Source organism: Mobula birostris, chromosome 6 (assembly GCF_030028105.1).
Source record: "Mobula birostris isolate sMobBir1 chromosome 6, sMobBir1.hap1, whole genome shotgun sequence".
Classification (NCBI taxonomy): domain Eukaryota; kingdom Metazoa; phylum Chordata; class Chondrichthyes; order Myliobatiformes; family Myliobatidae; genus Mobula; species Mobula birostris.
In genome coordinates this window covers 41,969,681-41,985,362 of record NC_092375.1, presented here as the reverse complement: position 1 = coordinate 41,985,362, position 15,682 = coordinate 41,969,681, and the positions used below count along the sequence as shown (strand labels likewise).

The window sequence follows — 15,682 nt, the reverse complement described above, 5'->3', positions numbered from 1 at the left end:
ATGAGACTGAAAATGGAGTTGGACACAGGCTCAGCTTTAACAGTGATCTCTGTACACAACTACAAATGACTATTTTTGCACATACCTCTGAAATGAACTAAACTTCTACTAAAGACTTACACAGGACAGAAAGTGCGTCCCAAAGGCAAAAGTAAAATGACAGTGACCTACGGAGACAAAACGCAGTAGCTGAACCTCTTATGTACTGAAAAATTGAGGACCACCGTTGCTGGGACGTGGATGGCTCAGGAAGATCCAGTTGGATTGGCACACCATCAAGACACTAGATGTGTCAACAAAGGAGGGCAGCTCGGCAGGGAAGATGTCCGCAGCAGTCCTCTCACTCGCTGTCGACTATTACATCGATGAGCAGGAGCTAGACAGCGTCGGTGAGTATCCGTGGCCACAACTCGGATGAAGATACAGAGGATGCAAGTGAGACAGATATTGCCAATAAGCAGGATGATGAAGACTACCTGAAAGTAAAAGAGCAGATGTACCAGAAGAAATTGACATCTCTCAAAAGACAGCTACAGCAGTTACAGGAAGGCACTTTGCAGGAGTATCAGAGAAGGACGAAGAAACTAGATCAACAATACAAGGAAAGAATACGAAATGCAGAACTTTTTCTGCAACTGGAGACAGAACAACTGGAAAGGAATTATATTAAAGAGAAGAAAGCAGCAGTGAAGGAATTTGAAGATGAAAAGATTGAGTTAGAAGAAAAGAAAAAGATGATTGAGAATGAGAGGTTAACAATGGAACTCACAGGAGATTCTATGGAGGTAAAGCCAATAATGACTAGGAAACTAAGGAGGAGACCTAATGACCTTGTTCCAATTACAGACAAAAGATGACAACCTGAACCTGTGCTGTTAAACTACGTGTTAACAGATGAACAGATAATGGAAGATCTGTGAACTCTCAATAAGCTTAAATCTCCAAAAAGACCAGCATCTCCATCTTCTCCTGAGCTTCTTCCCAGCACTGCTGCTGAATCACCAGCACAAAGGTATGAAGGACAAATAGAAGATGGAAAGTTACATTACGATAAGAGATGGTATCATAAAGGTCAGGCTATCTATTTGGAATCTAAGGAGAATAGAAAGATTGGCTGTGTAATTCGTTCAATTGGAACAAATGAGATATGGGTAAGGACGACAAGTGATAGCACAAAGATGCTAATATATCTAGGACAGCTGCACAGAGGAATCTTCATTATATAGAGGTGATCTGCTGCCTAGAACTCTTAGCAAGTTAGAGGTGCACATCTTCTTAACTCCCTATGCTCAGAGGTCAACTTTTCATGACTTTTATGTGGAAATCTGTATTAAAACAAACAAGTTTATTGACAGACTGAAGAACACACTATTTGAAGACACTTTCCAATGCCATCTCAGTTTTGATGATTGTACATATTTTTAAGAATAACATTCACTTTTTCACGGATTTCACTTTGCTTTCGTCGTCTTTGCAAGATGAGGTGACTATTCCTTATGGCTGGAACCTGCCAATTTATGGATTGTTCAGTTTATTCCAGACAATAGCGTGAAGACGTATTTGCTTCAGTGCCGGACAATCTAGAGAGGACCCCTCCCCCAGAGACTTGAGTTATAAATGGGTGTTAGGCCAGAAGTAAAAAAAAAAGGCTTGTTATAATTCGATATTATTATGTTACTTTGTTATCATTTGCTATTATTAAGTTGCTAAGTAAACAAATGGTAGGCGTTTGTATTGTGACAAGAATACACATAGATTAAGATGTAGCTGTCCTGTGCTGGCACCAGTGGAATCAGCAGTTGGTCTGCCACCTGACTTCAGGGGGGAGAGAGAGAGAGAGAGAGAGATAAGGAAAACAATGGAGCAGCATTTGGAGATGTGTAATGAAGGGATGGGAGAGAGAGTAACAGAAAGAGAGCTGTCAAGAGTGGCTCCCCCTTTGAACCCTGAACTGTTTGAAGTGATGGACAGGTGATACCCCAGCAGGGGGATAAAAAGGGACAGGTTTGCTAACGCAGGGCACACACGACACCCGAAGTAACAAGACCCTGAAAGCGGTGCGTCTCTCACAAGTCGGTGGGAAGTACCGGGCCATAAATGCACAGGGTGGGGAGGTACGATCGGCGGGAACCTGGTGTGTGTCCACCCTTGCCTGGGTGCCAGGTTCAGCGCAGGGAAACAATCGTATCTGGAAACGGAGGGGTCACGGTCGGTGACCTCAGATGACATCACAAAGGACTCGTCCGAAAGCTGACTGCGAAGGTCTGTGTCTGGAAGCCCCAAATATTCATTCGTTTTTGCTCTCTCTCTCCTTCCCCCCCCCCCACTGTCCATCGCCATGGCAGTGATTACTGCGAACTGAACTGAACTAACTTGAACTGAACTTTGCGTTACTTTGAAACTGGTCGCTTACCCCTAGACAACGATAGAGCTTGATTGATCCTGTTATCTTAATTCTGTGTACATGTATGTTTATCATTGCTGAACTGTTGCATTCATTATCCTTTTGATTAGAGTACTGTGTTGCTTGTTTCTTTATAAAACTTTCCTAGTTCTAGTAATCCAGACTCCAACTGAGTGATCCATTTCTGCTGGTTTGGCAACCCAGTTACGGGGTACGTAACATAAGTGGGGTTCTCGTCCACAATTTTGAACGCTAAATTTGGGACGGAGTAAATTGATTGGGTCAAAATTCCCGAAAGAAAGAAAAGACAAACAGCAGAAATGGAGGCTGAGGAATTTATAAAAGCGCCGACCTTGGAGGCATTAGAGGATGCCAGGAAATTGGAATTGGTAGCTGTGGCCAAACTGTTGAATCTTGCTAAGGGGAAGTTGACAATGAGGAGAGAGAAGATACACAGAGCTATCATAGAGCACTATGTATCTAAAGGTGTGTTTCCCCAAGGCGAGCTGGGGGTGGTGTCTACTGAAAAACCTGCTGGAGACGCGGTACAGGTGCAGCTTGAAAAACTGAGACTCGAGCACGAGTTCGGGGTAAGGCAGTTGGAGCGAGAAGAGAAAGAGAGGGACAGACAGTTGGAGCGAGAAGAGAAGGCCAGAGAGTTAGAAAGGCGGGAGAGAGAGAGGGAGAGAGAGAGAGACAGCTGGAGCGAGAGGAGAAACAGAGGGAAAGGGAATTCAAGCTGGAGAAGTTAAAGATAAGGGCAGAGCAGGGGCTCGTGCCGAACCAAGGTGGAGGGTTCCGGGCGACCCAGGAGGTTAGGCTGGTTCCCCCATTTGACGATACCGATGTGGATCGGTACTTTCTCCATTTCGAAAAAGTGGCTATAAGTCAGGACTGGCCGAGGGATAAGTGGGTTGTTTTGCTTCAGAGTGTACTGAAAGGGAAAGCCCAAGAAGCTTACTCAGCTTTGTCCGCGGAAGATGCCCAGAGGTATGAGGTGGTGAAAGAGGCCATCCTCAGGATTTATGAGTTGGTCCCGGAGGCATACCGGCAGAGGTTCCGGAATGCGAGGAAGCAGTGGGACCGCACGTATTTAGAGTTTGCCCGTGAGATGCAGACATATTGTGAGCGTTGGTGCGCCTCGAAGGGGGTAGAAGGGGATTATGACAGACTGCTACAGCTGATCCTGATTGAGCAGTTTAAAGGTTGTGTCCCTGAGGGTATGAGACCCTACCTAGATGAGAAAGAGGCAGCCACGTTAGCCGCAACTGCTAAGTTAGCAGATGAGTATGCGTTGACGCATAAAATGAAGTTTGCCCCGAGTAGAGGCTACCAGAAGGGTAGTCAGGACGGCGGGGAGAGTCCACCGGAAAAGTCAGAAAGTAAGCCGGGGACTAGTGAGAAGGATAAGGTAGACCGGGAGCAGTCTGGTAGGAAGTCTTCTGGGGTCGTCTGTTATAATTGCGGGAAAGTCGGACACTTTGCGTCCAGGTGCTTTGCCCCAAAGAAGGAGACGGAAAAAGGAAAACGGCGATTTTGACTGGCTGTATCGAGCTGGTAAACGAACCGCTAGGACAGGACAGGTCTGCCAAAGTTCAGGAAGGGCGCGAGAAGTTTATCTCGGCCAGATTGATGTCAGTGAAGGAGGGGTTAAAACCAGTTCCAGTGCGGATCTGGAGAAACACGGGAGCGTGTCAGTCACTAATACTGGAGAGTGTAATAGAGTTTAGCTCAGAGACCCAGACTGGGGAGGTCAAGGTCAAAGGTATTGGAAAAGGGACAGAGACAGTCCCTTTGCACCAGGTACACTTACAAAGCAACCTGGTCTCTGGACTAGTCACGATCAGGGTGAGGTCCGAATTACCGATGAAAGGCGTGGAAATCTTGCTCGGTAATGACGTCGCCGGGGGAATCGTGTTCGAAGCAGTGAGATTGACAGGTCAGGCTACCAGCATTGAGGCCCCACCCATGGACTCGCAGGTTCATCACGGGACTGCGGTAGTAAATTTAGCTGAGACGTTTCTGCCGGCCTTGTACGAGTGGGGGTAGAAAGTGAATAGAAGGAGTGTTGTGAGACAAGAGGTAGTGAGGGAGCTGAGACAGACTTAGCAGTAGCCAGGAAAGAATTTGTGCAGACGCAGGAGCGAGACGAGGGTCTAATAGTTTTGGCAGAGACAGCTCTCTCTGACACCGACTTAACAAGGGAACTAGTAGGCTATTGTGTGGAGGAGGAAGTGCTAAGGAAGCAAGGGAGACCAAGTGCCGTGCCCACAGATGAGGAATGGGGGGTGGTGCAAAAGAGTTATGGGGATGAGGTTTTTAACCTGGCCCACAAGGTACCCCCCGGTGGACATTTTGCAGTGCTGGAGGAAACAGTTGGTGGAATCATGAAAGAGGTTTACCGGCTGCCCAGGGGAAAGGATGTTATTGATTATGACCGACGCGAACTGGGATGGTCACAGGCTTTTGATATGCTGACAAACCTAGTCGGTGTTAGCGCGAAAATCAATGAAGCTAGGGGCCCCCTGATAAGAGAAAAAAATCATTTTGAAAAGATTAGTATGGTATCGATCAGATGGGAGAAGGCTATTGTTTTGGCCAGGTCTGCTGATAAGGTCTCTCCCTTAATCCCTGAACAAAGCGACTCTTTAGGAGAAGTAATTAAACGACTCGCACCCGTGTGTTTGATTGTCCCGAGGCGATGCAAAGAACTGGGACGTTGGGTGGTGTCTGTTACACTAGCTCAGCCTAGTGAACAACATTCATATAGAATGAGTAGTTCAGTGACTAAAGGGCTGACGAACACAGAGGTGTGTATTGGCAATTTAATACGGCTGTCTAAAGCCAGCTTGATAGTGAACCTTGAAAAAAATGAGTTCAGCCACGTGAAGGTCACTTACCTGGGAATTGCGGTGACACAGGGCTATCGCTGATCTCCCAACCCCGACAGACAAGAGGGCCCTCAGAAGGCTCTTGGAGATGGTGGGGTACTGTAGGAAGTTTTGCAATAACACTGCGGTCACTACCCCTCCCCCTCCTACTAAGCCCTTGCGAGAGAAAACTAAGTCGGAATGGGACAACCCTTGTTATTGTGGTCCGGGACAAAACCAAATGAGAGGTTACATTGATCGCAATTCATCAGTGTTTTTGGCCACTATGAAGTTTGCTAAGTTGGAGCCTGGTCTAAGGGATTATTAATAACACATATAAAAGGAACAGAAAATGTGATGGCTGACTGTCTGTCAGGTGTTGACAACTTCAAACTCGCTGTATTAGCCAAATAGCTGATAAAGATGTATATTTGTGTGTATCAAATAAATGTATTCATGTTTATAATTTTTACACCCCGGTAAAAATCCTTAAAAGGGGGAAGTGTGACAAGAATACACATAGATTAAGATGTAGCTGTCCTGTGCTGGCACCAGTGGAATCAGCAGTTGGTCTGCCACCTGACTTCAGGAGAGAGAGAGAGAGATAAGGAAAACAGTGGAGCAGCATTTGGAGATGTGTAATGAAGGGACGGGAGAGAGAGTAACAGAAAGAGAGCTGTCAAGAGCGGCTCCCCCTTTGAACCCTGAACTGTTTGAAGTGATGGACAGGTGATACCCCAGCAGGGGGATAAAAAGGGACAGGTTTGCTAAGGCAGGACACACACGACACTCGAGGTAACAAGACCCTGGAAGCGGTGCATCTCTCACAAGTCGGTGGGAAGTACCGGGCCATAAACGCATAGGGTGGAAAGGTACGATCGGCAGAAACCTGGTGTGTGTCCACCCTTGCCTGGGTGCCAGGTTCAGCGCAGGGAAACAATCGTATCTGGAAACGGAGGGGTCACGGTCAGTGACCTCAGATGACATCACAAAGGACTCGTCCGAAAGCTGACTGCGAAGGTCTGTGTCTGGAAGCCCTGAATATTCATTCGTTTTTGCTCTCTCTCTCCTTCTCCCCCCCCCCCCCACTGTCCATCGCCACGACAGCGATTACTGCGAACTGAACTGAACTAACTTGAACTGAACTTTGCGTTACTTTGAAACTGGTCACTTACCCCTAGACAACGATAGAGCTTGATTGATCCTGTTATCTGAATTCTGTGTACATGTGTGTTTATCATTGCTGAACTGTTGCATTCATTATCCTTTTGATTAAAGTACTGTGCTGCTTGTTTCTTTAATAAAACTTTCTTAGTTCTAGTAATCCAGACAACTGAGTGATCCATTTCTACTGGTTTGGCAACCCAGTTACGGGGTATATAACAGTATGTTATGGGTAAACATATTTGTTTAGCATAATGCTCCAGTAAAAAAATCAGTTGATACACTATTAAAATAAAAGGGGAGGAGTGTACCATATAGCCTACAGTATAATAAGGGACTACTTTATGTTTTAGTAACGTGTCATTGAATACGCTATTAGGCATATATTGAGCATGTGCTATTAGGCGAGTATTGATCTGTACGTGTGTGCCGAGTTCAGTTTCTGCCAGTAAAGAATCATGAACCTTAGCTCCTGTCTCCAGCGTTTTTATTAATAGCATTGTTGTGTAACCAGGCCACATACACAACACATACCAATAGCAGCCTAGCACCTAATGTACCAGTGGTTCTTCAACAGCATTTTAAAAGGCTGCTAATGTAGCACTGGTGGAATAGTCCTTTCATACAATTAATCTGCCCCTCAAACACTCAACTTGAAGGCAGGATTTCAGAAGGGCCTTCACAAACATGGAAGCTGAGACAAATAATAGTGCTGCTCCATTGAGAAAGACATTCTGTCTATGGTGCTTACCCGTACAATAACAATGAAATCCATATCATTCAGAAAACTGTTTCAATTCAATAATTTCTCAATGTGAATATTAGCTAATCACCCAAAATATTGATAAATTCTTGAATTCCCATTCTTTCTAAGCACTTAGATCTATCACCACTGTTTATCACCAATCCATTCCTCATTTACAATTAAATTGTATGAACTTGTTAACAGTTCCTTCCATCACAAAGAAAAACAGAAGTCCAAGCCTCAACATTTGGAAAAAGCTCCTTCCTCATCAGCTCTGGATCTGTTCCTATGCTGGTGCAATCCTCTTAAGAACTGATTATAATATCTCATAGCAGATCAAAGAGTAGTTCCTCTCGAGAAAGCCACATGAGGTAGCAGACATTTTTCTATAATGTACGTAAATCAGAATGAATATTCTAATACAGGTGCACATTCCTTTATCCGAAATTCTGAAAGCCAAAAAGCTCCGAAAACCGAAGTTCTTCTCGCCAATAGCTGACGTCACTCAGGTGTGGCGTGGCAACACTAGCAGAAACCGCCAGACGTCTGTTGTGGCTCAGCGCTCGTACTAGTTACACGTGCATTTGCTGTTCGCTGTTATTTTGTGTTTAATTTCACTGTGAAAATGTCAAAAAGAGCTGCACATACCCCTGTGGGTAACATAAAAGTTGCTGGTGAACTCAGCAGGCCAGGCAACATCTCTAAGAAGAGGTGGAGTTGACGTTTTGGGCCGAGACCCTTCGTCAGGACTAACTGAAAGAAGAGCTAGTAAGAGATTTGAAAGTGGGAGGGGGAGGGGGAGATCCGAAATGATAGGAGAAGACAGGAGGGGGAGGAATGGAGCCAAGAGCTGGACAGGTGATTGGCAAAAGGGATATGAGAGGATCATGGGACAGGAGGCCTAGGGAGAAAGAAAAGGGGGGGGGGAAGCCCAGAGGATGGGCAAGGGGTATAGTGAGAGGGACAGAGGGAGAAAAAGGAGAAAGAGAAAAAGAATGTGTGTATATAAATAAATAACGGATGGGGTACAAGGGGGAGGTGGGGCATTAGCAGAAGTTTGAGAAGTCAATGTTCATGCCATCAGGTTGGAGGCTACCCAAACGGAATATAAGGTGTTGTTCATATAAGATGAGTGTGGCTTCATCTTTACAGTAGAGGAGGCTGTGGATAGACATATCAGAATGGGAATGGGACGTGGAAACAACACCTTATATTCCGGTCTGATATCCACTCTCACCTCTCTATTACATTTTATGTACCCGAAGAAACTTCTGGTATCCTCCTTAATATTATTGGCTAGCTTACTTTCATGTTCTATCTTTACCTTCTTAATAACATTGCTAGTTGCTTCCATTGGTTTTTAAAAGCTTTCCAATCCTCTAACTTCCCAGTAATTTTTGTTCTGTTATATGCCCTCTCTTTGGCTTTTATGTTGGCTTTAACTTCTCTTGTTAGCCACATTTGTATCATCTTTCCTTTAGAATACTTCTTCCTCTTTGGGATGTATATATCCAGGACCTTCCAAATTTCTTCCAGAAATTCCAGCCATTAGTGCTCTGCTGTCATCCCTGCCTATGTTCTTTTCCAATCAATTTTGCCCAGCTCCTTTCTCATGCCTCTGTAATTCCCTTTACTGCACTGTAATACTGATATGTTTGACCTTAGCTTCTGCTCAAATTTCAGAGTGCATTCTATAGTAATATGATCACATTCCCCAAAGGGTTCTTTTACCTTAAACTCTCTAATCAATTCTAGTTCATTACACAACATCTAGTCCAGAATATCTGATCCTCTAGTGGGCTCAACCATGAGCTGCTCTAAATAGCCATCTTGTAGGCACTCTAGAAATTCTCCCTCCTGTAATCTAGCACCAACATGATGTTCCCAATCTATCTGCATATTGAAGTCCCCCATAACTATTGTAACATTTCCCTTTTGGCATGCATTTTCTATTTCCCATTGTAATTTGTAGGCCACGTCTATACTACTGTTTAGAAGTCAGTATACAATTCCCATCAGGGTCTTTCTACCCTTGCAGTTCCTTAGCTCTATCCATAATGATTCAACACCTTCTGACCCTATGTCACCTGCTTCTAATGATTTGATTTCATCTTTTACCAACAGAGCAATGCCACCCCCTCTGCCTTCCTGCCTATCCTTTCGATAAAATGTGTATCCTTGGATATTAAGCCCCCAGCTATGACCTTTTGGCCATGGTTCAGTGATGCCTACAACATCATACCTGCCAATCTGCAACTGTGCTGCAAGTTCATCTACTTTATTCCGTATACTGCACACATTCAGATACAACACCTTCAGTACTGTATTCACCTTTTTCAATTTTGTCACACCATGCCTAACCTTTTGATTCCTAACTTTGTCTGAGGTCCTATCAACATCTGCCTCCACAACCGCTCCACTAACTGTTCTGGCACTCTGATTCTCATCCCCCTGAAACTCTAATTTAAGCTGCACCGTGCAGCATTAACAAACCTTCCCGCTAGGATATTAGTCCCCCTCCAGTTCAGGTGCATACTGTCCTTTCTGTACAGTTCCCACCTTCCCTGGAAGAGAAACCAATAATCCCAAAATCTTATGCCCTCCCTCCTACACCAACTCCTTAGTCATGTATTAAACTGTATGACCTTCCTAGTTCTAGCCTCAATAGCACGTGGCACAGGTAGCAATCTTGAGATCACAACCCTGGAGATCCTGTCCTTTAACTTAGAACCTAACTTCCTGAACTCCCTATGTAGAATCTCATTACTCATCCTATGCATGTCTTTGATACCTACATTCCCCGAACAATATCCAAAGTGATATAGCTGTTATTGAGGGGAATGGCCACAAGGGTACTCTGCACTGGCTCCTTAACCCCTTTCCCCTTCCTGACTGTCATCCAATTTCCTGTGTCCTGCATCTTGGGTGTAACTTCCTCTCTATATGGCTTATCTATCACCCCTTCAGCCTCCCAAATGATCCGGAATTCATCCAGTTCCAGCTCCTTAATACGACTTGTTAGAAACAGCAACTGGATGCATTTCTCACAGTTGTAGTGATCAGAGATACTGGAACTCTCCCTGCCTTCCCATATCCTGCAAGAAGAGCATTGAATTAATGGGAGGGCTTTACTCATGATCAACTGGGCCATACCCACTACTATTTGTAGGCTTTTTCCATTCAAGGGCATTGATGTTCCCATACCAAGCTGTGATGTAATCAGTCAATATACTCTGCAAGACACATCTGTAGAAGTTTGTCAAAGTTTGAAATGACATACGAAATCTCCGCAAACATCTAAGAAAGTAGAGGTGCTGCCATGCTTTCTACATAATGGCACATACATGCTGGGCTCAGGTCAGTTCCTCTGAAACGATTACACTGAGGAATTTAAAGTTGCTGACCTTCCTCTCCTCTGATCCCCCAATCTGTACCCCAAGTACTCAATATAGAAACCAGCTCAAGTACTGAATATAGAAACAACTTTACCAAATTACTTATACAATTTAATCTTGTTAAGTGTTGTGCATTTTGAGGGGCCTACAAGTTCCCCTAAAATGCAAAATATTTTAAAGAACCTGTCTGACAAATTGCTTGCAAAACTATTGCCATTTACAGCTACTGAAGCAGAGAAGCAGCAGAAAGAGGCAGCTATCAAAAGCCTGGAATTGTTTTGGAAGTACCTTGAACCAGTTCTGAATAGTGGAAAACCTGGATCTAAGCTGTTTGATATAGCCAGACTCCAGTATACAGTGAAAGAAAGCATGTTACCAGAAGAATGGAATGATGATACAAAGGTCAGTATCAATTTAAAACCTCTTTGTTCCTAGTTTGATATTGGTAAAGCCCTCCCCGCCATTGAGCATGTCTACACAAAGCACTATTACAGGAAAGCAAAATCCATCATCGAAGATCCACCACCCTTCTCGCTGCTGCCATCAAGAAGAAGGTACAGAAGCCTCAGCAGTCACACCAGCCTCAACCATCAGCTGCATGAACCAGTGGGTTCACTCAACCTCACTTGCTTCATCACAGAACTGTTCCCACAAACCATGGACTCACTTTCAAGAACTCTTCATCTCATTTTCTCAATATCTATTGCTCATTTATTTATTGTTAGTATTGCTTTTGTTTTCTCTTCATATTTGCACAATTTGTTGTCTCTTGCACGTGGACTGCATGTCTGTCCTGTTGGATGTGGTCTTTCATTGATTCTATTATAGTTCTTGGACTTACTGAGAATACCTGCAAAAAACAAATCTCCTAGTTGTCTATGGTGTCATACATATACTCTGATAACAAGTTTACTTTATACTTTGTAATTTGCTGCAGGGTGCTTTTCACAAACTAAAATTATAAGCGCACAATGTTGGAGGCTTTCAGTTCTCAGTAAGAAACTGAACATGCTAGGACTACTAGCAAGTCTGGCAACACAAGTTCAAGATTGAGCAGGTGTTGCTAAACTTAGTTTGGATTGAATAAGAGTGTGTCTATCAAGGTCAAGGTCAAGCTTACTGCCATATGCACAAGGACAAACAGTGGCATGCAAAGTTTTGGGCAACTCTGGTCAAAATTTCTGTTACTGTGAATAGCTAAGCGGGTAAAAGATAAACTGATTTCCAAAAGGCATAAAGTTAAAGATGACACATTCCTTTAATATTTTAAGCAAGAAAGCTTTTTTATTTCTATCTTTTACAGTTTCAAAACAACAAAAATGGAAAAGGGCCCGAAGCAAAAGTTTGGGCACCCTGCATGGCAGTACTTAGTAACACCCCCTTTGGCAAGTATCACAGCTTGTAAACACTTTTTGTAGCCAGCTAAGAGTCTTTCAATTCTTGTTTGGCGGATTTTCGCCTATTCTTCCTTGCAAAAGGCTTCTAGTTCTGTGAGGTTCTTCAGCTGTCTTGCGTACACTGCTCTTTTGAGGTCTATCCACAGATTCTCGATGATGATTAGGTCAGGGGGCTGTGGGGGCCATAGCGAAACCTTCAGCTTGCACCTTTTGAGGTAGTCCTTTGTGGATTTTGAGGTGTGTTTAGGATCATCATTCTGTCGTAGAAGCCATCCTCTTTTCATCTTTGGCTTTTTTACAGACGGTGTGATGTTTGCTTCCAGAATTTGCTGGTATTTAATTGAATTAATTCTTCCCTCTACCAGTGAAATGTTCCCCGTGCCACTGGCTGCAACGCAAGCCCAAAGCATGATCAATCCACCCCCGTGCTTAACACAAACAACAGAAATTCTGCAGATGCTGGAAATTCAAGCAACACACATCAAAGGTGCTGGTGAACGCAGCAGGCCAGGCAGCATCTGTAGGAAGAGGTGCAGTCGACGTTTCAGGCCAAGACCCTTCGTCAGGAGGGTCTCGGCCTGAAACGTCGACTGCACCTCTTCCTACAGATGCTGCCTGGCCTGCTGCGTTCACCAGCAACTTTGATGTGTGTTGCCCATGCTTAACAGTTGGAGAGGTGTTCTTTTCATGAAATTCTGCACCCTTTTTTCTCCAAACGTACCTTTGCTCATTGCGGCCAAAAAATTCTATTCAAAAGGTTCAAAGGAACATCTAAACAAGCCTGATGCATTTTGGAAACAAGTCCTGTGGACTGATGAAATTAAAATAGAACTCTAAAAAGCCAAAGATGAAAAGAGGATGGCTTCTACAACAGGATAATGATCCTAAACACACCTCAAAATCCACAATGGACTACAGGTGTCCCCCGCTTTTCGAACGTTTGCTTTACGAAACCCCACTGTAACAAAAGACCTACATTAGTACCCGGTTTTCGCTTTCAGAATGTGTTTTCACTGTTACGAAAAAAAAAATCAGCGCGCGAAAAAATCAGCACGCGATAAAAGGCAGCGCACGCCCCGAGCAGCCGCTCTCCCCCGGATTCGGAACTGCATTCTAGCCAGCATTGCCTAAACACATGCCTGTGAGCAGTCATTTGCAAGATGAGTTCTATGGTATCGGAAAAGCCTAAAAGAGCTCGTAAGGGTGTTACACAGTGTAAAACTAGACATAATTAAGCGTTTCGATCGTGGTGAACGAAGTAAGGACATAGTGAGTTTGGCTTGTGGAAGCTGACGAAGATGATAGAGGTTTTGGCATCTCATGACCAAGATCTGATAGGTGAAGAGCTGATGCAATTGGAAGGAAAAAGGATAACAATCGAAACCGAATGAGTTATGATAAAGTACGACTTTAATTTTGAAAGGGTACATCTGTTTAGGGGATATTTGCAGGATGGTTTGAGTCCTTACAAAGAACTGTGAGATAGAAAAATGTGCGAGGCTCAGCAGTCAAGCAAGCCTTCCACATCAGCCACAGCAGACGACGAACCTCGAGGCAGGCAGAGGTAGAAGATGACCTGCCTGCCCTAATGGAAACAGACGATGATGAGGTGACACCCCAGTGTCCCACCACCCCAACTCCCAGGCCACGGAAAGATACCGATTCGCGGAGAATGCAACGGTAGCCAGGAGCCACACAACACATCTTTAAGAAAAAAGCCGAAATAAACATGCTAATTAATTAGGTGCTGCCGACACGTAATTGTTGGCCCAGATCAGAGACGATGCAATCGGAAATCGGCACTGATCTGGGCCAACAATTACGTGCTGGGCAGCACCTAATTAATTAGCATGTTTGTTTCGGCTTTTTTCTTAAAGATGTGCTGTGTGCCTCCCGGCTACCGCTGCACCCCTGCGTGCTTCGCGGCAACGTATCGGTAGGCGGCCTGGAGGGTGAGGGCCACTGCACCACCCAAACTCCGACTCAGCCTAACACACCATCATCAGTGTGCTCGGCACTGTCTTCCCGATTCCAGTAAGTGATACTACACTTTTTGCCAACAGCGCTTGCATGAGATTTTCTACTGACGGCGCTTGCGTGAGATTTTCGCTACGGAGAACAGTGCAGTAATGATTGTGGAAAAGTATTTCTACTTTATATAGGCTGTGTATTTATCATATCATTCCTGCTTTTACTATATGTTACTGTTATTTTAGGTTTTATGTCTTATTTGGCATGATTTGGTAGGTTATTTTTGGGTCTGCGAACGCTCACAAAATTTTCCCATATAAGTAAATGGTAAATGCTTCTTCGCTTTACAACATTTCTGCTTACGAATCGTTTCATAGGAGCGCTCTACCTTCGGATGGCGGGGGAAACCTGTACCTCAAGAGGTGCAAGCTGAAGGTTTTGCTATGGCCCTCACAGTCCCCTGACCTAAACATCATCGAGAATCTGTGGATAGACCTCAAAAGAGCAGTGCATGCAAGATGGCCCAAGAATCTCACAGAACTAGAGGCCTTTTGCAAGGAAGAATGGGTGAAAATCTCCCAAACAAGAATTGAAAGACTCTTAGCTGGCTACAAAAAGCGTTTACAAGCTGTGATACTTGCCAAAGGGGATGTTACTAAGTACTGCCATGCAGGGTGCCCAAACTTTTGCTTCGGGCCCTTTTCCTTTTTTGTTATTTTGAAACTGTAAAAGATGGCAATAAAAAAGTTTTCTTGCTTAAAATATTAAAGAAATGTGTCATCTTTAACTTACATCAAAGTTGCTGGTGAACACAGCAGGCCAGGCAGCATCTGTAGGAAGAGGTGCAGTCGACATTTCAGGCCGAGACCCTTCATCAGGACTAACTGAAGGAAGAGTGAGTAAGGGATTTGAAAGTTGGAGGGGGAGGGGGAGATCCAAAATGATAGGAGAAGACAGGAGGGGGAGGGATGGAGCCAAGAGCTGGACAGGTGATAGGCAAAAGGGATACGAGAGGATCATGGGACAGGAGGTCCGGGAAGAAAGACAAGGGGGAGGGACCCCAGAGGATGGGCAAGAGGTATATTCAGAGGGACAGAGGGAGAAAAAGGAGAGTGAGAGAAAGAATGTGTGCATAAAAATGAGTAACAGATGGGATACGAGGGGGATGTGGGGCCTTAGCGGAAGTTAGAGAAGTCGATGTTCATGCCATCAGGTTGGAGGCTACCCAGACGGAATATAAGGTGTTGTTCCTCCAACCTGAGTGTGGCTTCATCTTTACAGTAGAGGAGGCCGTGGATGGACATGTCAGAATGGGAATGGGATGTGGAATTAAAATGTGTGGCCACTGGGAGATCCTGCTTTCTCTGGCGGACAGAGCGTAGATGTTCAGCAAAGCGGTCTCCCAGTCTGCGTCGGGTCTCGCCAATATATAAAAGGCCACATCGGGAGCACCGGACGCAGTATATCACCCCAGTCGACTCACAGGTGAAGTGTTGCCTCACCTGGAAGGACTGTTTGGGGCCCTGAATGGTGGTAAGGGAGGAAGTGTAAGGGCATGTGTAGCACTTGTTCTGCTTACATGGATAAGTGCCAGGAGGGAGATCAGTGGGGAGGGATGGGGGGGACGAATGGACAGGGGAGTTGTGTAGGGAGTGATCCCTGTGGAATGCGGGGGGGGGGGGGAGGGAAAGATGTGCTTAGTGGTGGGATCCCGTTGGAGGTGGCGGAAGTTACGG

At 44.8% G+C, this 15,682-nt stretch overlaps 1 protein-coding gene across 10 annotated transcripts in view; it reads left to right on the top strand.

Annotated features, from left to right (window-relative positions):
* Positions 1–15,682, top strand: part of spag17 (sperm associated antigen 17) — a 287,464-nt gene that overhangs the window by 37,782 nt on the left and 234,000 nt on the right. For all 10 annotated transcript variants that reach the window (XM_072260331.1, XM_072260332.1, XM_072260334.1 and 7 more), the window contains exon 9: positions 10,802–10,980. In XM_072260331.1, the coding sequence (XP_072116432.1) occupies positions 10,802–10,980 (179 nt within the window). The remainder of the gene's footprint in view (positions 1–10,801; positions 10,981–15,682) is intronic.